Source organism: Natator depressus, chromosome 1 (genome assembly GCF_965152275.1).
Source record: "Natator depressus isolate rNatDep1 chromosome 1, rNatDep2.hap1, whole genome shotgun sequence".
Lineage (NCBI taxonomy): Eukaryota > Metazoa > Chordata > Testudines > Cheloniidae > Natator > Natator depressus.
The window spans coordinates 58,932,512-58,954,705 of NC_134234.1; the positions used below are offsets into that span (position 1 = coordinate 58,932,512).

General features: G+C 38.9%; 1 protein-coding gene across 4 annotated transcripts in view; it reads right to left on the reverse strand.

Annotated features, from left to right (window-relative positions):
• LRCH1 (leucine rich repeats and calponin homology domain containing 1) overlaps positions 1 to 22,194 on the reverse strand; it is a 252,422-nt gene that overhangs the window by 47,787 nt on the left and 182,441 nt on the right. For 3 of the 4 annotated variants that reach the window (XM_074960903.1, XM_074960887.1, XM_074960896.1), the window contains exons 15-17: positions 19,068 to 19,115; positions 17,621 to 17,693; positions 11,983 to 12,087 (exon numbers count right to left, since the gene is read on the reverse strand). In XM_074960903.1, coding sequence (XP_074817004.1) covers positions 11,983 to 12,087; positions 17,621 to 17,693; positions 19,068 to 19,115 — 226 coding nt within the window. The remainder of the gene's footprint in view (positions 1 to 11,982; positions 12,088 to 17,620; positions 17,694 to 19,067; positions 19,116 to 22,194) is intronic. The other variant, XM_074960912.1, reaches the window with a different exon arrangement.

The following is a 22,194-nucleotide window of genomic DNA, read 5'->3' on the forward strand; positions in this document are numbered from 1 at the left end:
CATTTAAGTACAGAATATTTATATTAATGGAGAATTAATTAATTACTGGCATTGTGCAAGCAAACCCTCACCCAATTCAGGAAGATAAGAAAATTATCATTCCAAAAATAGAAACAACAACTTGAGCTGAAGACTTTCTAAAAGTTATTTAATTTTAAGAGACTTTTTGAGAACTAAAACCTTTTATATGAAGACAAGGAGTGTTTGGACTTTCTGAAAGCAGAATTTAATTTCCTGACAAGCTCTAATAAAACTGAAAGACTCTCAGAGACTGGACTGAATAAAGACTAGTTTTGAAAGTTATCTGATGCTGTCTTGCCACAAGAAGAACAAAGGCAAGGCCATGCATTTAGGGATTAACAACAAGAATTTTAGTTATAAGCTGGGGACGCATCAATTAGAAGTAATGGAGGAGGAGAAGGACCTTTGAGTATTGGTTGACCACAGGATGACTATGAGCCGCCAATGTGATATGGCCTTGAAAAAAGCTAATGCGGTCTTGGAATGCATCAGGAGAGGTATTTCCAGTAGGGATAACGAGGTTTTAGTACCGTTATACAAGGCACTGGTGAGACCTCACCTGGAACACTGTGTGCAGTTCTGGTCTCCCATGTTTAAGTAGGATGAATTCAAACTGGAACAGGTACAGAGAAGGGCTACTAGGATGATCCAAGGAATGGAAAACCTGTCTTATGAAAGGAAACTCAAGGAGCTTGGCTTGTTTAGCCTAACCAAAAGAAGGCTGAAGGGAGAGATGATTGCTCTCTATAAATATATCAGAGGGATAAATACCAGAGAGGGAGAGGAATTATTTAAGCTCAGTACCAATGTTGCCACAAGAACAAATGGATATAAACTGGCAATTGGGAAGTTTTGTTTTTAAGGTCAGGCTTAACAAAGCCCTGGCTAGGATGATTTAATTGGGGATCGGTCCTGCTTTGAGCAGGGGGTTGGACTAGATGACCTCCTGAGGTCCCTTCCAACCCTGATATTCTATGATTCTAAGTTTAGACTTGAAATTAGACAAAGGTTTCTAACCATCAGAGGAGTAAAGTTCTCGAATAGCCTTCCAAGGGAAGTAGTGGGGGCAAAAGACCTATCTGGCTTCAAGATTAAACTTGTCGAGTTTATGGAGGAGATGGTATGATGGGACATTTGGCAATTAATTGATCTTTAACTATTCATGGTAAATAGGCCCAATGGCCTGTGATGGGATGTTAGATAGGGTGGGATCTGAGTTACTATAGAGAATTCTTTCCTGGGTATCTGGCTGGTGAATCTTGCCCACATGCTCAGGGTTCAGCTGATTGCCATATTTGGGGTCGGGAAGGAATTTTCCTAAAGGGCAGACTGCAAGAGACCCTGGGGTTTTTTCACCTTCCTCTGTAGTATGGGGCACGGGTCACTTGCTGGAGGATTCTCTGCTCCTTGATGTCTTTAAACCATGATTTGAGAACTTCAATAGCTCAGACATAGGTGAGAGGTTTATTGCAGGAGTGGATGGGTGAGATTCTGTGGCCTGCCTTGTGCAGGAGGTCAGACTAGATGATCAGAATGGTCCCTTCTGACCTTAATATCTATGAATCTATAAAGAAACGCTGCATATATTCATTAAACAGACTGCATATTCAGGAGCTGAAAGTGTCACCTAAGCCAACAAAAGGGTGGCAGCAACCGACTTTCAATCTGAACAGGTCTGAAAGAGGTGTGTTTTCCTGTACTTTTATGAAAACAGGAAGGATAAAGGTATAAAAACTCTAAGTGAGCACCTATCACACACCCTGTCTGCTACCCCTGTCAAGAGGGCACTCCTAGAGGTGTGGGTGGTGTAATGACCCACAGATCTCAAACCCAAGCCTGCAGGTTTCATGGGAGCAACAACACTTCAACCCTCAACCTGGCAGCCTGGTGACAATGGCTTACCTGGGACCCATGAAGCCCAGCCCCAAAGTGAGGCTCTGCCCCTGAAATGTGATTGGCCCAATGGCTCTACTTAAGCCAGTGGCAGCAACAAGCAGCTCTCCCAAACAATTGGGCTTCACCCTGCTCTGGACTATGTGCTTTCTGCTATTTTATTTCCAGGCATCCTGACCCAGCTTGACTCTTGGCATCTGCCTTGTGGTTCCTGACCTCCATTTTGTTTCCTGCCTCTGACCCCCTGGTATCCTGACCCAGCTGACTCTTGACTCCTTTCTCATGACTGCAGACTCACTCCCACTATTAGGTCTGGCTGCCCATGATCTGGCAACAACACACAGTTTCTTCTTCTGTTATTCACCAAGTAGTTAGATATGTATTCCTGGACAGGAAACAGTGGCTAAACACTGGCAAATAGAGAAATAGTGGAATCTAACCGGATTTAAGATAATAAATAATTGGACTGTCTTAGGGACAGCTCCTTAAATGGCTTCTTCTAAGTAACTCATTTAAGTATTTTTTTTCCATTTTCATAGGATTTAGTTAAGGTTGCTTACTTTGCCCAACTATAAACTGTTTAGGTTATTAAGTAATAGACAGGCTTCATTTGCTCTTAACTATTTTGCCCATACATGAACAGTTTTAAGATACTAAAACTGAATTTACAATAATTTTGGGAAATAATATACTTTGATCTTAACTTACCAAGAGAAAGGTGCCTCCCCAGAGGCAGTTCACTCTCAAGGGTGTAATCTCTGTTAAATTCTCTCCACAGAGACATACACAAGAGATTGTAATAGTAGTAACCAGTTTCATTTATGTTCAGTTATTTGATGTTCTGTTTAATGTTTTCTTTTCCTTTCTTTAATAACAAAATAGCTGTGGTTAATAATTGTGATTATGTTGTATGCTCTTCTCTTAATAATGGTGTCCTCTAAGGTATGTTAAAGAACACTTGTGACTAAACAGCGGGAGCCACATCCTTGAGCCGTCAGGAAGAGAAACAATTAGTAAGAGCTGGCCTACCATTTCATGTTTCTCTAAACCAGGGGTTCTCACACTGGGGGTCATGACCCCTCAGGGAGTTGTGAGGTTATTACACGGGGATCACGAGCTGTCAGCCTCCACCTCTACACCCTGCTTCCCCTCCAGCATTTATAATAGTATTAAATATTAAAATAAAAAAGTTTTTAATTTATAAGGGGGGGGGGTCGCACTCAGAGGCTTGCTCTGTGAAAAGGGTCACAAATACAAAAGTTTGAGACCCACTGCTGGTTTTCAACATTTTTTCATTTGTGAGCCCCTAAAATATTTCAAATGGAGGTGCGGACCCCTTTGGAAATCTTACACATAGTCTATGGATCCCCACGAGTCTCAGGACCACAGGCTGAAAACCACTGCTCTAAACTAAATATGTTTATTTTTAAAAATAAAATTGTTTGAGGTCCAACAATTTAAAACTACTTTCAATTCCAGTGGGAAGTGAAAACTACATGTGAGCTCGTCTAAACCAAATACAGGAACTGCCAGTGACACCTATTGGTAAGAATAAAGAATTAAATTATTCTTTCTAATTGCATAATACAAAAGAAAGGTACAATATGGAATAAAATGAGTAGTTATTTCTTTACTACTCAAATTAATTATTTCATGCTAACACTATCATTTTTATTTAGGTTGTATTTTGGATAAATGTTTTAATTTTTATATCAATTTTCAAATTATGCAATACACTAGAAAAAAAATGGAGTGTAAGGAAAGTTCAAATAAGTTCAACACAGGATGAATGCATGCTTGCATGAGGCTCAATGAATCTGAAAGATCAATAAACTAAACTGTATTCTGGGATCTTCTGGGTCCTTGACAGGTTTGCTTATGTATCTGCATTAAGACCTTGGAAGAAGGGGGGGAAAAAAAAGGTTCCTGCATGAGATACTTTCTTTGAAATTCCGGAAAGGGCTCATGAGTTGTGTTCATATAGGTCCTGATGATACTGAAGTGACAAAATGAAATCTCTGCTTGGATCCAATGGCTGAAGGAATAGCTTGCACTGTTCTAGATGAGATGATGATTGCAGTGACTGCATAGTAAAATGCTTTATTAAAAATAAATATTTTAGGAAAAGCCACCAACTAGATGGTGGCAGAGCCTACTAGTTAAGCAATAAAAACCAGCCCATCCTCAGATTTGTAAAAGAAAATCATCATAATTTAAAGAGCAGCATAGCAAAGCTAAGCTAAGCTCAGCTCCCACATTTTCAAAGTATACCGGGGGATTTAGCCACTTTCATTAAACTCCATGGTAGTTCTGTGGATAAATTCATTTTTAAATTTTAAATCATATTTAAAATCCAAGGATAACAGATCACACGCTAGTCATCTAGTGCTCCCTATCAGATATCCACAACAGAACTAAGACATATGAAGAAAAGGAAGATTGTGTTTTTAACAGTAAGTTAAAATGAAATACAGTGTTCCTGTATCAGGCCAATTTTTTAAATTGTTCCTAATGTTATAATAAAAAAATGAAAATACCTTACTACATTTATTAAGAATATCAGTTAAAAGTGTTAAGTAATTATTTACATTTCAAATTAGTAAACTTACTGTAAAACTTAGAACAAACAATACTTAAAATTCTGGAACCTATTTAGACGTGCTATATGTTGTATGTTCCCTATAATACCAAGGAAGATAGGTAAATACACACACACACCCCCAAATAAACATGCACACACACACCGCAACAGCAGACTTGAAAACTGTGTTGCAATCTCCATTCCAGTTTCAACAGCAGCAACAACTCAAAGAGCTCTGTACAAAAGGAATCATACCAATGGCCACTGTTGTATGGTTTGTGTTTGAGTCTGCATTTAGGAAATTATTATTATGGTCTTCAATCATTCTAGCCTTGTTTATCTTGCTTATGTGCTGTGCTGACCTGGTGTGTGCCTGCACGAGAGAGAAACTGAACTTTCTCTGGTCCCATATTGTAATGAGGATGTATTAGACAAGAACAGGAGAAGTTCTGAAAGGAAATACTATTATGAGTAAGACTCGGTTTATTGTCTGCATACTGTTTTCCTATGTAGAATGTAAGCCTTGTGAGAGAGAATACTCATGTTTGGTCTTTGTGGAACAACTCACCTGCACTAGATACTATTTCTGAATACTATCACTGCCTAGTTTGCTATAAATTACAAACCCTAAACACAGTGAGGTACCTCAAATGTATGCAGTTTTGTAAATAAATGTCCATGAATAGAAACCATCTGTTTATGGAAAGTAAATGTGAAAATTATTCATTCAGTTTGACTTATTCGTAAGACATACGTTCTACCTATGGGAAATGGAGGAAAACATATAGGCAATTCCTTCAAACTGTAATAAACAAACAGGTTAGCCAATTTGGAAAACATACACAAGCAAAATAAATTAGCAAGTGAATAAGATATTCTTTCATCTCTGTTTTACAGTAGAAATATTAGAAGTAAAGTGTTCTAATTCAGAAGTAAAGTGCTCTAAATACAACAATATGGAATATGCTAGTTATTCTGCATTATACATTTGTTCCACCAGAGGGGGCCCTCACCACACAAATGTGTGCCTCAGAAGAGAGTTTTCAGAGTAACAGCCGTGTTAGTCTGTATTCGCAAAAAGAAAAGGAGTACTTGTGGCACCTTAGAGACTAACCAATTTATTTGAGCATAAGCTTTCGTGAGCTACAACTCACTTCATCGGATGCATCCGATGTTAGTCTCTAAGGTGTCACAAGTACTCCTTTTCTTTTTTCAGAAGAGAGTATTTCTTCAGTCCAAAGTACAGTAGTTCTCTTCACTGCTGGTCAACACAACTTATTTATTTCATGTTAGTTTCAATAATAAGCCTTTGTTGGCAATTTTTAAAAATGTAAGTGAAAAAAATTAAATTAGCAATAATACTTAGTCTAATCTACAATACATGACATGTATTTAGTCTCTTTGTTAAAGGTCAGACTTCCAATTGATTTCCATTTTCGCACCTTCATTACATTGTAGGAACAGTTTTGTACATGCAATTATTTGCAGGCAAAGTTTAGGACATTTAATACTGCAAGTACTTAACTTGCCAGCCCAATCAAGTACCTAGATGTCTAAATGAGCAAAAATGGAACCTGCAATACCTGTGGTTGCAAAAATGCCAGGGCTTGTAAGAGGCCTAGATAAAGCAAGGCTGAAAATTTGAAAATAAGGTTCTATTTCTCATGATCAATTCTATTCAGATTTCTTTAACTATATATGGTTCAAGTGGATATGGAATACGTGCTTCTTATGACACATCTGAATACCACTGAGAGGAGATTCAGTGGTTAGGGAACTAACAGAACTTATGAGACCTGAGTTCAAGTCCTTGTTCCTCTCCAGACTTCCTGGGTGATTCTGGTCGAGTCACTTAGTCTCTCTGTGCCTTAGTTCCCCATCTGTAAAATGGGGATAATAGTGCTTCCCTGCCTCACATGGATGTTGTGAGGATAAACACATTTTGTGAAGCACTCAAGATACTACAGTGATTTGGGCAGGGGAGAGGAGAAGGAAACTGCTTTAGTACCTAAGATAGACTGCACAGCAAACTTTCAAGCACATCAACACAGGAGATAAAAACATCTAATAAAAACATACTGTTCTAACAGTTTTAAGCACTAATACTAATATTTGCAGTTGGCTTAAAAGCTATCGGATTTGAATTGTTTCAAATGATTATGCTTAAGCTTGCCTGCACTGTTCTCATTTTATTATGACAGTTGTGGCAAATTGCTGGCACAATTATGATGGGTCCCGCGCTTCCTGTTCTTGGGGTGGGGGGTTCAGAGAGCAGTTTCCTGCCCCTGAACTAGGGTATCTACTGTCCCACTAGCAACCCAAAGAAGGGTAGTGGAGAGGGAGGGACCCAGGCCCACCCTCTACTCCAGGTCCCAGCTCAGGGGCCCTAGGGATAGTGGCAAACCACTTGAACTAGTGCTTCCTTCCCCTGGGCTACTTCCCTCTCCTGCTCTTCAGCTTGTGGGACTTCCTGCCCTCTCTCTGCACAAACCGGGTGTCTCTTTACCTAGCGTCTTGGTCTTCTAGCCAGCCACGGCACTTCTCCAAACTCTTCTCTACTTCAACTCCTTCAAACTGCTCTCTGCTCCAACTCCTTCCCCTGGCTGATTGAAGCAGGGGGTTTTTATCAGGTGACTGGCTTCAGGTGCTCTAATTGGCATCAGGTGCTTTTAATCTATAGAAACCTTTTTTCCCCTCTACAGGGAATAAGGCTTCTCCTCATCCTGGGACTTACAGATGTCTCCTATATCACTCTCCTGCTGCCTTCTAGCCATGCTGTATCACACAGTATAATTACACTGGTAGCCCTAGGCTAGCACAGATCACATTACCTAATGAATTCCTATCAACAAGGATAAAAAACACATCTAGAGCAGGATCCCCAACTGGTGTAGTCCACTAAACTCGACTGAGTTATGCCAATTTACAATGCCTGAACATGTGGCCTATCAAGTTTGATATAGAAGTCAGCAGGCTGGATTCTCCACTGTCCTATGTCTTTGTGGTCCTTTTCACCTGAGGAAAACAAGTGCAAAGTGGGTGTAATTTGAACACACAAATCAGAATGATAGCCTTTTGATGACAGCACCAAATAAAAATGATAGTATTTTGCCCCCATTTTATGAAAGAACTTTGACGTCTATTTCCCCCCCCCCCCCCCCAATAGCCACAGATTTTGTATATGTTCTTCACTGGAGCAATTCACTATGATTTGTTAATCAGGTTTTATATTATGTAATTTCCAATATTTTTAATGTTTGATCATTATCTCTTAGATGTTCCAAAATTGAATTATCTTAGTGGGAAGGAGAGAGGGCTGAGGCTATGTAAATAATATTATTTCATACGTTGCAAGTATTGTAATAAAATTACTGTAGAAAGGTTTTACAAAGGTTAATATTTAGATACACTAAAATGTTAAAAATTGACAATTTTAAAGAAGATTCTAGTTCAGCTTTAAGGTGCAAATTCTATCTTTTGTATCCTTGGCTCCCATTCATTTCAATGGGTGACACACACACGAAACCAAGTGCAGAACTTGATTCCAGAATCATTAACAGGAAGAAACTAAGTTCTCTTGCTAAAAAAAAAAAGCCAACTTCAGGCTGATTTCTACCTCTGAGTCTATAAGCGATTATAGATCTTTCATTATCTCTAGTACTTTACTGAAAGATTAGTAGAGTTGAATAAGTAATCTTTAACTTAGGAAGTACTGTGTTAAATGGAGAGGTATAATGTTCTATACTTTAATTAAGCATGTGGAGACTAGAATTGTAATAATACTGTTCAGCAGCTTAGAGTTTTAAGAACTTGACTTCAAACCACAGAATTCTGTAAATGACATGAACATTGGAGGCACTGAACATAATGAACACTGCAAGTCAATTCGAAAGGATCTGGATAGTTTAGGAGAACAGGCTAGCAGATGGCAAATGCTGTTCATTTTTTAAAAATACACAAATTAGTTTGGGAAAAGGGAAACAAACTAGAGTTTATGTGCTAAACAGAGCAATCATTCATGAATACTTTTGGTTGTACAGGTCACTGTATGACTGGAAGGGTGCAACATATGGCAAAAAATGGTAACAGGCCTCAAGAATCTAAGGTATTGTAACAGGGTCACACTCACCTCTTGTGAGTACCCCCTGCCAAGTGCGTGTGTTCGCCTACACTCTCTATCTGGTGCGTCTTTGGTGACTCAGCCCTCCGGCCGAGTCACACACAGTCTGTCTGTGTGATGAAAGCAAAGCAAAACCATTTCCAGGGCACAAGTCCAACAGGGGTCTCTCTCAGTTCCCTCTGTAATGTCTCTCACAAGTTGTCCCTACTTCAGAATACAGCAGTGTCCTTCCCTGGTGCAAAGTCTTTGCCCTCTTAAGGCCTTTCTGGCCACAACTCTCCAGCTGGGCCATTGCAGTTCAGTTCCCACCTCTGGGATGCCTCAATGTCCAGGCTACTTCCCCCAGTGGCTAATGGGGGCTGGGGGAGACCCAGGTACGCCCACTACTCCGGGTCCCAGCCCAGGGACCCTGTAGATCGCAGCTGTCTGCTGTGTCCCTTTATCTAAGTCACACTGCTGCTCTACTTCCCCGGACCACTTCTCCGCAGCCCTGCACCGTCTTCACCCTTACATCAGGACCTTGTCCTGATGGGAGTCCCCGCAACCAACTCGGGGCTCCTTTTCGCTCTCCCTGGTTCTGGCAGCACTACTTCATCCGAGGTCCTGCAGCTTCCTCAGCCAGCCACACACCATCCATGCTCCTCCAGTTCTAGCAAGGAACTGAACTTGCTCTTACCCTGCAGCTCTTCTTATATTGACCTGCTGAGCCCTGATTGGCTGCTTCCCACACAGCCGCTCTAGGCAGCTTGGAAGACCTCTCTACTGCCCTTTTCTGGGGCAGGGTTTGGCAGGGCCACAAGGCCTGGGTCTCAGGGCCTAGTCCGCCCCATCACAGTTATGAAGAATGGTTAAGAGAGTTAGCAAATGTATTTTCCAATGAGAAAAATCTTTGTAGGCTTTTGCTTGTTACTAGAATTCCTTTTATTCCTAAGAACCAGCAAGACTGATTTTCTTCAATAATATACCAACTGTCCATTCTTCTCATGCAAAGAAAGATCTGTTGGTAGATAATTCAGGTGTTTTAAGTGTTGCACATCTGTCAAGGTAGCCAGCTCTTTTTTTCATTTCCCACACTCTACCATGTGAACTATGGATGAGGACTTGTAATGATGGAATAGATTTCCCAATATTGGAAAGGACCAGGAAGCCTTGTCTGACATTATCTTCATGCTCCATACTAAGTGAGCTTGCAACTCTTAGAGAGTGAAAAAAATGCTAGCATCGTGCTGAAGATGCCAATACTTTAGTTTAAAAAGCTAACAGATCACTTTTTAGTGCTCCATCTCCATTTAAGCCAGAAGTGCAGGATTTTAAACTGTAAAGAATATTTGCTTACAGACTGCACTTAAAGACAGTTTCTCAATAATGTGCATAAATGGTGCCACCAAATGTGTTCTTTCAAAAAAAAAAAAAAAGAAGAAGAAGAATTCTTATTCTTTAGCCTCACTTTTTAAATTTCAGTTTTATAAGCCAGACAAGTGGGAGTACTTGGCTAATGGATGAATGGTCAGAACAAATTTCTTACAGCCAGTTTCAAAGGGCTCAGCATGCACAACAAATTATTCATATATGTCTCTTGTTTAGCATTCAGAAGAACACCTGCTACATCATGTTCAACTTTTTTTTTTGGTGTGACAGATTTTCATAAAAAGAATGTTGAATTCTAACATATGGGCACATCTTGTATAAGATACAGTTCTGAATGACCATCATGTTTTTGAATGTCTCAGAATGTGACAGCTTTCTGACTGGTTTTTTTTTTTTTTTAATGTCAGTGATGATTTTTCTAATTTTTCATTTTCAAGGAAGCCATGTAATACTAGATTTAAACAAACAGCAGACAAAATCAAAAATACTTTACGCTACCATTATGTAGAATATTCAGTGCATTGGATCCATTATCAGATGTGACATGCAGTACTATAATGTCCTCAGGAGAAAAGTTATATTAGCATTTTCATGTTGTGTCCCAGGCTATGGGAGCTGCTTCAATCAAAAGCACTCAGACTCAACAGCTATATATATATAGCTGTGAACTTTACTGATGCCTGCACTGCAGTGGATCCACTATGTACTTGCTAAATTCCCCAAATCCTGTTCCAGCACGCACCAGGTTCAGACTGAAATGTGGGAAATATTCTCATGTGGGGGAGTGGAGGGGAGAGTATCTTCTTTGTGTCCAGGCAGTGGTCAGAAATCTGGAAATTTCGTAGGAAATCACATTTGATCTGCTCTTTGGTTAAAGAGATAAAAATTAAGAACTGTTCATTTTTGGTCAGTGCTTTGTTTGTTATGCATTGTGACAAATTTATCATATATGCCAGTGTTTCCCAAACTTGGGACACCGCTTGTGCAGGGAAAGCCCCTGGTGGGCCCGGCCGGTTTACCTGCCGTGTCCGCAGGTTTGGCCGATGGCGGCTCCCACTGGCCACGGTTCACTGTGCCCGGCCAACGGGGGCTGCGGGAAGCGGCGGCCAGTACATCCCTCGGCCTGTGCCACTTCCCGCAGCCCCCATTGGCTGGGCACAGCAAACCGCGGCCAGTGGGAGCTGCGATCGGCCGAACCTGCAGATGTGGCAGGTAAACAAACCGGCCAGGCCCCCCAGGGGCTTTCCCTGCACAAGCGGTGTCCCAAGTGGGACAACTGATGGGAAACACTGATTATAAGGTGGGAAACACTGATATATGCTCTTGAATATTTCATAAATCTCAGGTACTTGCAAATGTGAAGAGATATTGTTTTCTTGGCACACTGTGCTGCTGACTTGAAAAAAACCTCTCAATAACTTTCATTATCTGAAAAATACAGCATCAAGTCCAGCACAAAAATCTATGTAATTCTCTTATTCAGCTCAAGTGTCACTGGAAAAATGCTTGCACAGCAGCTATGGTTTTCAAACAATTCATAGATTTTTTGTCTGGAAACAACCTAAAACTAAAGGAAGACCAACTGACCTACCTATCTATCTTTTTTACCTTGATTTCACTCAGTGAAAACACTGCTTTATTTACTAAAATATTTCTAGCTCTCCCTTCACCTCTGTTTGAATCCCTTCTTCGGAGAAGGGGAAGCTGATAAGAATGCTGGTCAGTTAAATATCTTTTCATTGGCCTAGTAGTGACATAATGATCAGATTTGGTTTCCCTGCATTTTCTGCTCATAGACTTCTTAGACTGTGTACTCAACATTCTTCTACACTAATAAACATGTACCATCTGAGTCTTTTGGTTTCTAATCCTTAAGTTTTTTTTACCCATTACAACAAGAATATGGCTGAATGTCCTGCACCTTTAGCTGTGTGGGGAATGTAGCCAAACATACAAATTATCTGAAAACATACAAATTAAATATGTACAGATCACCTACCATTGTCACTGTCCCCTTCAGATGGGATACTGTAGCTATAGTTGTCCCATGTTTGAGCCTGTGTAAGTTTGTTGAAGGAGACAGGAGGAAGAGTGAGGGGTGGGTCTGTTGCAGGGGAGTGAGAGCCAGTCCAGATACAGTAGCATACAGACCAGGAAAAACCAAAGGGGTAGCACCATTTCATATATGGTATGAAGATTGCATGGCAATGAAGAAGATGCCATTCAAATTAATGATTATTATAAAATGTATAATTTTGGAAGAAAAGAATGAGAGATGGTGTACAGAATAAAAAGAATGAAAAATTAAATGTTAGTATTTGTAAATCATACATTATATGTGCAGTTAATGCTGTTAATCTTAACAAGATTACTACACCATAGCACTTTACATAATTATGAAGAAAAAGTACCCATAGATTTCATACTGTAGGCTAAGGAAAGGAAACCCTGACTCTGAACTGATGGGTAAATTTATCAACAGCGCAGTTGCAGAAGTAAAAACATAAACCAAGAAGAAAAACAGTAGGAAATAAACATGTCATATATTTCAGGTTTTCAGTGTTAAAAGAGCACTTTTTCCACAGACTGGAATAAACACAGTTTAACAAAATTGTTAAGATTTTCCTGGGAAAGTTTTTATTTCAAAAATACCCATTTCTGTCCTGGACATACTAGTAGCAGTTCATTAATCCTTTGGCTCTCCTTCTATCATGGAGAAAATCCCATGATCCTCCTGACTTTATTCCTTCCTTCTTCAGCTGTCATCTTCCAGCTCAAGCAGCACTATTTCTTCCCTCTCATTAACTTCCTCATCCACAATCCTAGCCACTTATTTGCCTACCTTTGATACCCCAACTAAAGTCCTCCCCTCTTCTGCACTCTTTCCTCTTTGCACAAGATCTTCAGACTCTTTCAAAGAGAAGAATGGCAATGTAACCTCTCTCCTCAACACGGTCTTCCCTGCTACTACTTTTCTTCCTCCCTGTTTCTCCTCCTTTAGTTATCTATAACAAGGCTTCTCACCCGTGCTTCAAATCCCTCCACTAACCTCAGCGATCTCTTCCCTTTCACCTCCAACCTACAGTGTCCCATTCTCTCCCATGTTGATTACTAGAAATTTTACTCTCTAGCTTCCCCCAAACCCACACTGCCCCCCCCACCCAATGGTCCTTACAAATCATAGCTGCTAAAGATCATCTTCTTTGCCCACCACTCTCACCACCTCATCCCCCTCTTTAAACCTTTTACTGGCTCCCTGTTTTCCACCATGTACAATTTAAGCTTTGGGCCCTGATTCTGAATGAGGTCTTTGGATGCTATTACATGTTGCCTTTTTGAATGTCAAACTGTAATCCTAATTCCATTTAAATAGGTGAGTTTACAGTACCTTATAGAAATCTGGATTAATTATAAACATGAAAATTAGCATTTAGATTTTAAAAAGGCAATGATTTATACCAGTTCAATGAAAACTTATTTTTTAAATATTAAAATGGAAAAAAGGCAAAAATAAATAAAGCCTCAGTAAAAAGCCTTGCCCCACTCCAAATAAAGCTACACATACTGAAAGAAAAAGAAATCACCCTTTCTGGAATCTGACAGGTTAACTAGAGTAATTAAAAATAATATCACAACCATCACCCTCTCTAAATCATTAGGTTTGGCTGCTCTTAGTGTTCTTTTCCTTAGAATTTGTGTGTTCCAAACCTCAGTTCACTCTGACTCCAGCTACTCCAAGCTCACTTATATCCTGTGGGATAAGGAGCCAGCTGCATCAATGAGTCAGCAAAACCTACATAACACACTTCAAGTAGGATCAACACCTGCTAAAACAGTATGGGTCTGAAACAATATTGCCAGCACTGTCAGTCTCATTTGTTAAAAATGATTCTCATGAGTTTCCAAGTACACATACCAGCCAATTCACTTCCTGGGAAGAAATTAAATGTAACAATAAATGAGAGGACGTAGAGTTACTATTTTTTTAACTAATGAAGAAGAGAAAAATAATTACTAATTGATTCTCAGTTACTCTTTGCAACTGACATAAAAAAAATGAGTTTCCGGCACATGTCAATGCAAACTAAATCTGCTTTAATGTGCTAGGGCTACAAAAATGAAGGGACTTGATGCAGACGTGTATTTCAGAGTTTTGTTTCAATTAATGAACAGTCTATTCTTCATTTCCTGTGGAATTTATACTGCAAAAGGCCTTGTATCTTGATTTTTTTTTCAGTACTTAGTGTAGCTTTTGAGGACACAAGCATTGCTCCTCAGTTAGGCTTGCAAGCCACTCTGTTCAGTAAAAGTCATGAAAGAAAAACTAAGTAAAAATGGCACAAAAGTAGAAATGAATAATTTTGAATACTGCAAAGGGTATGAGATGGTGTGGGTACATCCAACCAAGTTCTGAGTAAAACTAAGGTTTTACAGTGAATGACATGGCAAGAAGTTTAGGAAATTCTCAAATTTATCTACAATAGCACCACGATTACCAATAGTGCTTTGATCTATTTGAAAAATCAAGAGTAAATCCATGAACTGTTCAGAGATATTCCTGCTCAGAGTATGAAAGTGTTTCCAAGCAGCAGAATTATTGTTAAAAGGAAATTCATATTACTTATTTCTTTACAATATTTAGTCATGTTCAAATGTTTTTCCAATCACCCATGTGAATTAGAGAGATCCACTCTTCAAAAGTGTATATATAAGACAGACTCATTCAAAATGCACCGAGTTTCTCCTTTTAACTTCTGTATAGCAGTTTGACCCTTTTATTAAAAAAGGGTATACACCAAAAGGTCAGGATAGCACACTCATTACCTTTGAAAAACATTTTCTTTGGATACCTAATTAGGCATCATGTATGGATTTTTCCTCATGTTTTGGCGTGCCTTAAAATGTGGGTATAAAAAGAACTTTTACTCATGAACACAGATCTAGTATGGGCTGACAGAGAAATCTAAGTAACTGTGGTTTATCCTCTGGAAGCAGGCTTTGTGTATGTACTTCAAAAAGCTGGAATCACTACCAGAAGTCTAGTACTCTGTTTATTTTTACCTTTCCTAGAGATATAAATCACTGACACAGTGAAATAATATTAAATAGAAAGCAAAACATTAATTTTAAGTAGAATCAAATAGGGAAAATAAAATATACACTCTGAAGGGCATGTTTTGCTTGAAAGTCTGCCCCCTCATTTTTTCCCCTCTGGTATATTCTTCTCTATCACATCTTTCTTATTTCTGTTTTCAGAACAAGATTTACAAATTCTTGCTTTTTTAGAGCAAGATTTACAAATTTTGGTTAGCATAATTTAAAACAAATCTTGCACTGTTATTAAAATAATTTGATCTGTTCCCATAAAATTTAAATTGAAGCAGTAAAGTGCTAAAAATTAGTCCAAAGTTTTTTGGCCACATATTACTTAAATAAAAAAGCTATTAAACCTCAACTCTAAACTGAACTGAAATCTATAATACTAACTTTACAGGCGCACACAGCATGTTTGGATTCCAAGACCAGCTCTGTGGCAATAAGGATGTAGGTAATTAAGAAGCAAACACTGTTTGGAAGGGTTTAGATTTGTACATTTGTACAAGCAAACACTGACTGGTGGAAGGGTTTAGATTTGTACATTCTTTGAGAAGAAAAAAAAGCTTGAAAAGTACGATGGCATTACCTGAAGAAATTAGAGATGTGTCAAGTCAACCAGTTTTGACTTGAAAAGGCAAATACACACAAGGTTCACTAATAGGGCAGGTGTCTTCACAGCTATACTATCTTCAGCTCTAATGTGTGGGTAAACTACATTAATGGACTAGATTTAATGCCTGTATGAAGCACTTGCTTTTTTGGGGGAAATGGGATAGATGAGGTGAGTAATTTCCAAGGTGTCAAATTTCATTTGTAATGTTTCATCACAGCACGCTGGGTTACAGCGCATGATCAACTAAGGGCATGTCTTCACTGAAGGCTAAATCAGCGCTGCTGTGATCGATCCAGCAGGCATCAATTTAGCAGGTCTGGTGAAGATGCGATAAGTTGATGGGAGAGCATTTCCCATCGATATAGCATGATGTAGATACCACTGTAAGTCTATCTAAGCTACGTTGACTTAAGGTATGTATCTTTACCTAAATATCAAGCGTAACTTAGGTCAACTTACTTCATTAGCATAGACCAGGCCTCTCACACTAATGTTATATCATGGGAAAAGACATTGGGCCTGATTCTGATTTCACACCAGCATAATTCCATTGTTTGATCTGGTGTAAATCACGAGTAATCCAATTGAAACCCATGAAATGACACTTGCAAAACTGGTGTGAGCAAGCGTAAAGTAAAGCACTATGCAATAATGGGTTTCAGGTTGTCTGTTCAATATTATATGAAAAACAACTGAGACATAAGGGTTAAATTACTTAACATATACAAAAGAGGAGGTCCTTTTTTTACACACTGAGTTGTCAGGAGTGGAGGGCATTGATATGTTGGCGTATATTTAAAATTAATTGAAGCAGTAAGGATACACAAGAATGCTTGTACTTTTCAGTTTGTTAAGCTGTTAAGCCTTGGTTCTGAACAAATCTAAAACTTTTGGGTATCCTGGTTAAGTTGCATACCTTTCCCATCATCTCAACTGAACAGGGAATTAAATGCTCTCAATAATGACACCATTTTGGTTCAACAACGTTTTCTTTGTTTCATTATCCCTTTTTTTTGCTTTAATAAATTCTAAGGGTACAATTTCTTATAATGCATTCAAATATGAAAATGTGCTGCTATTTCTGAAATATTTCATTACGAAAGCTACAGGCTTGTAGTGGCTTACCAGCATTCGATTAAAGGTATTAGTGGTGAAAAAAAAAAACACAATTACATTTTTAGGAAGCTGAAATAAATTTAAAAAAATCTAAGCCATGATATACTTCAAAGACGATGTGAGAGGACTTCTAATATTGCATATTTCAGCAAACAAAAGATAAAAACGATGTCATCCTACATCTGATCCCATTTTAAAAAGAGATTGTTCATTCTTAATATTCTAGCAATTAAAATTGGTTTATATGAACACACTAATTAAAATGTCAGTGATTACGCATTTAGCACATCACAAATTCATTCTGCTACAGACTGCAGCTATGTTAACACCTAATTTGATATTTATACATACTCCTATGGAAAAACTCATGAATATATTTTCAGAGCAATGCACAATAATTACCTGAATAAACCTAGTTATCATATAAATTTGTTTATTCACAGCTTTAAAATGTATCTCTGTATGTCAACCAGGTGAACATAGGATTTAAACTGATGCATCAGTCAGATATATGGCATTTTTATATATGAAAAAAATGAGGGATGAAAACTGATCCATATAAAATGTGCTGAAAAGTTAGTTCTTCTACTGTACTTTTTTTCAGTGTTTTGGGGACAGTGTTTTTGCCTCCTTTCTTTCTAAATATATATCTATTGTAAGTGAACATTCACCACCAGTAAGCACAGGCTTAAGAAACTATAAAGAGACTTGTTGATTCCTGTTGGATGGGGATAAGATAGAAGAAAACAAAGGTCCTTGAGTTTGCTGGAGAAGCAGCCCTCTTGTAATTTATTCTTTTTCACAATCTTACCTGATCGTGGCTTCAGGCCAAAAGGAGCGGTGTTGTTTGTAGTAGGAGATTGTGTGGGAGTTTTTTCCTTACTCTGTGTGTTTCAAGATAGATATGAGTAAGAAACTGTACATCTCAGCACAATTGTTTACACAAAATATAGAGGTTCAATCATGCAGCATTACAATTATTTCCCGCAAATTGTTAACATTATAGGCTCACATCCTGTAACCCTAATTCACTCTTTATTCCATCAAATCTCCTGGTGACTATAAAGGGGATTCTGACTGAGTAAGAACTGCAGGATTTGTCCCACTGTTCTAACTTCATCTGATTATTTTTCAGTTTTCTTTCACATCATCACTTTAATATTACACAAACATTTCACATGAAGAATAATTCATCACAGCTTTGCCTACTGTATTGTGAAATTCTTCGGAAGAAAAACCAGCTCAAATCCAAGCAAGAAAAACCTGAAAGGGGGATGTTACTTAGACACCTCAGAGCATCCTTCCCCTTGACCTTGAACTGGGTCTGCAGATCTATGCAGGAGGAAAGGAAGGAGTACAGCAGTGGGTAGAAGAATATGGAGGATAAACACTCTACCCTTCTGTACCATGGAGAGCTAAGACTGGAAAGATAGTACAGCACAGACTGTATTATCTTTCTGTGCCCACACAGACTCCATGGTGGGAATCAACCAGAAAAGGGGCTTCCTGGGGGAGCCACAGGTTATAGGAGTCCCACCACCAAGGCTTTATTGGAGCTACAATGGCAGAAAGTGGGCGTAAGTCTGTGGAGAGCAGGGAGCAGCCACAGTGCTCTCACCTGATTCGCTCACGGTACACTGAATTTGTGAGCCATCCACACAGTTACATGGGGCAGCAGATGCTGCCTCCCCAAGGGAACCATTAACAACAAATCTCCACAAGGAAAACCTCAGATGTTTCCTTTCCTTTAGCTTCCTCCTGAGACTGCTTCCATGGAGGAGAATGGGGCCAAGGAAATAACTTTTCCTTCTGAAATCTACTATAAAGGGCCACTCTTGGCAGAATGTACTGTATTTCAAGAAGAAGTCCCACTGAAATCAATGGGAGTTCTTGTGGGATAGGGTACTACTCAACACCAGGTGGCAGAATTTGGGAAAGTATAATGAAATAAAACAGAGGTATGCTCTTACATATAATCAACATATATAATCAACATACTCTGCATTACATCAGAAACAGTTCCAGGATTGCATGTTTATGTTCAATTAAACACTAAGAAAAGGATCAAATTACACAGGCTACAGCAAATAGAAATGGAAGACAATCAATCACTTATCATTTTAACTCAAATGATGTTCAATTACCAACTTCATTCTTAACAGGTAGAAATAGTCAAAAATACACTGACACTGGACAATGTGTAAATCAAAACTAAAATTTACATTATAGACACACACACAATACTAGTAGTATCTCACCTCATTGTGAGAACTGCGTCCTCCTATATTCCAGACAATCAGATCATTCTGCATGTTTGAATAGAAATAAAGTGGTTCAGTAAGTAAATTTATCATACAGTAAAGAGCATTTTGTTCATAGGTAGATTCACACTGCCATAGAGAGAGATTTAGGGAACCTATGCCATTCTACCCATACTTTCATCAAGGAAAATTAGAGTGAATAGACTTAAAGTAAAAACTACAGTACACTCCTAAACTAATAGGAATAATATTTAGCATTTACATAACACTTTTCATCTTCAAAGACTAGTTAACCTTTCAGTGAAACAATTCTTTTTCTTGAAGAACACATGTACACATTTCTATTCTTAAATGAGCCAGTGACAGTCTCATTAAGTGCGCAAACTTTGAGTTTATTAAATTTTCCTCAGTTAGAACAGAAATTTTCCTAATTTAGAATAGAAATAAAAGTAATTTGTAGACTTTTAAAAATAATCTAGCACGTAAGTTGGTTATTATATTTGTTTCACAAGTTATAACATTTTAATATATGGTTCCTGCGTGGAGAGGTCAATATTTCAGGGTGTTCTATGGAGTTCATAATTTAAACAAGCACCAAACAAAACTATTTTAATATAGATTTAAAGATTTACCAGGAGTCAGTTCTACAATAATGGTACAACTTATCTTTTGCCACTTCTTTAAACAGAATCAGACTGACAATGTATGCTGCATATTTCACAACATGACTTACAAGTACTAACATATCATTTATATGTAAGCCAGTGGGCAGATACACCAGTTATGGAAGGTAAAATAAAGGCCAAACCACAGTTCAATGCAACACCTTTTCCTCAGGGCCAGCTTTATTACTGCAAAAAAGTTTTGGAACAAACAAAGCAATGCAGAACACTTGACCCCAACCACTAAGACTGCTTCCAACTTTCAGCAAGCTGGGATGGGAGAAGACACACCCTTCCCCACTGCATAGGCTTTCCTGTGTACCTCCTAGGGCTGCTGCCAAGTCTTCATGAAAGGCCTTCCCTCAGGGTTTTAATCAACCCTTATCTTCTCTAGACTGAATAAGAGCACTCTAAGTCAGTAGATCCCTCTTCATCATGTGTCCTGCCTGGAGACGACAGCTTTCAGCAACCCCACAGCTAAAGGGGTCTAAGTCCGTAACAGACATCCTGGCACTACCTGCTCAACAGGCCAGATATGTTACAGTATATAATAATCATGCTATATCAAAAAAGTCACTTTTATAACACTGATGAAAAACGGTACTCATGCAGCCCTGACAGGTATTGCTGAGGGGAAAATCTTCTCTAACTGCTCATGAGTAAGGCTGCAAATCTTTCATGGAGGTCATGGAAAGTCACAGATTCCATGACTTTCTGGGACCTCCGTGACTTCCGCAGCTGCAGCAGCTAACCACAGGACCACCCTGCTGGGGCTGCTCTGGGTCCAGTTGCACCAGCTGCTGCTCCGGTGGCCCCAGACAACGGGTCCCAGGTGCTGGCCCAGAGCAGTGGTCCAGGAGCAACAGTGGCGCCGCAGGCCACCCCCAGCCTGGTGTGGTAGCGGTAGGGCCCCAGGGTGCCCCCTCCCAGCAGGCATGGTGGTGGCGGGGCCCTGGGCTGCCCCCCCGCCCGGAGAAGCAGCGGTGGCAGGGCCCCAGGTGGGCCCCCCCCTGAAGCAGGTAGAATTTAGTTAGGGATATTTTTACTAAAAGTCACTGACAGGTCACTGGCCGTGACTTTTTGGTTATTGCCCGTGACCTATCCGTGACATTTACTAACAATACCCGTGACTAAATTGTAGCCTTACGCATGAGGCACAGGCACACACACACACGCCCCCTACAGTGAAATGGACATGTGCAATCACTCAAAGAAGAAATTCAAGACACACAATTAGAGATTCTGGATACACAGAAGATATTAAAGGAATTAGCAAATTAATTGTATGTGAAATGATATATGACTATGTTCTCTGTGGCTTGTTGCAAGGACACTGTCAAAATCAAAGTTCAAGATAATAACTATCAACAAAAATTCACAGGTTTCAGACATCTTAAATTTTGATGACTACAACACATTCAAAAATCAAGATATCTTGAAGATTAATAATTACTTCAACGTGTAAATAGTTTTTTTCTTGTAAAATTAAACTTTTGTGTTTTAAACACTAATGTTTACAATAGCCTAATAACACATATCTTGAAGAAATATTTTTTCAACTTTATTGAAGGGCCAAATCCTGCTAGGTGTTGTGTCCTCTCTTTTCCTACAAGATTAAAGTCACTGTATTTTACAAAATCTCCATTATAAATGTCTCCTGCTATGCTGAATTTCAATACACCAGTTCCTCTCCCCCAGTAGCTAATTCTTATTTATTTTTATTCTAGAGCCAAATCCTTAGAAAGAATAATAGCAGTGCTCCCGTAGGGTCTGTATTGAGACCTGTGCTGTTCAACATATTCATAAATGTTCTGGACAAAGAGGGTAAATAGTGAGGTGGTAAATTTGCAGATGATACAAAATTACTCAAAATAGTTAAGTCCAAAGCTGCCTGAAGAGTTACAAAGAGATCTCATTGAACTATGTGACTGGGTGATAAAATGGCAGATAAAATTCAATGTTGATAAATGCAAAGTAATGTACATTGGAATATATAATCCCAACTATACATACAAAATCATGGGGTCTAAATTAGCTGTTACCACTCAAAAAAAAGATCTTGAAGTCATCGTGGATAGTTCTCTGAAAACATCTGCTCAATGTGCAGAAACAATCAAAAAAGCTAACAGAGTGTTAGGAACCATTAGGAAAGAGAGAGAGAGAGAGAGATGATAAAACAAATTATGATAATGTCACCATATAAATCCACCATACACCCAAACCTGGAATATTGAGTGCAGTTCTGATAGTCCCATTTCAAAAGAGATATATTAGAATTGAAGAGATGCAGAGAAAGGCAACAAAAATGATTAAGGGCATGGAACAGCTTTTTGACGAGAAGAGATACAGACCGGGACTGTTCATCTTAAAAAAAGAGATGACTAAGGGGGATATGGTAGAGTTCTATACATTCATGAATGGTAATGGAGAAAGGGAATAGGGAGGTGTTATTAACCCCTTCA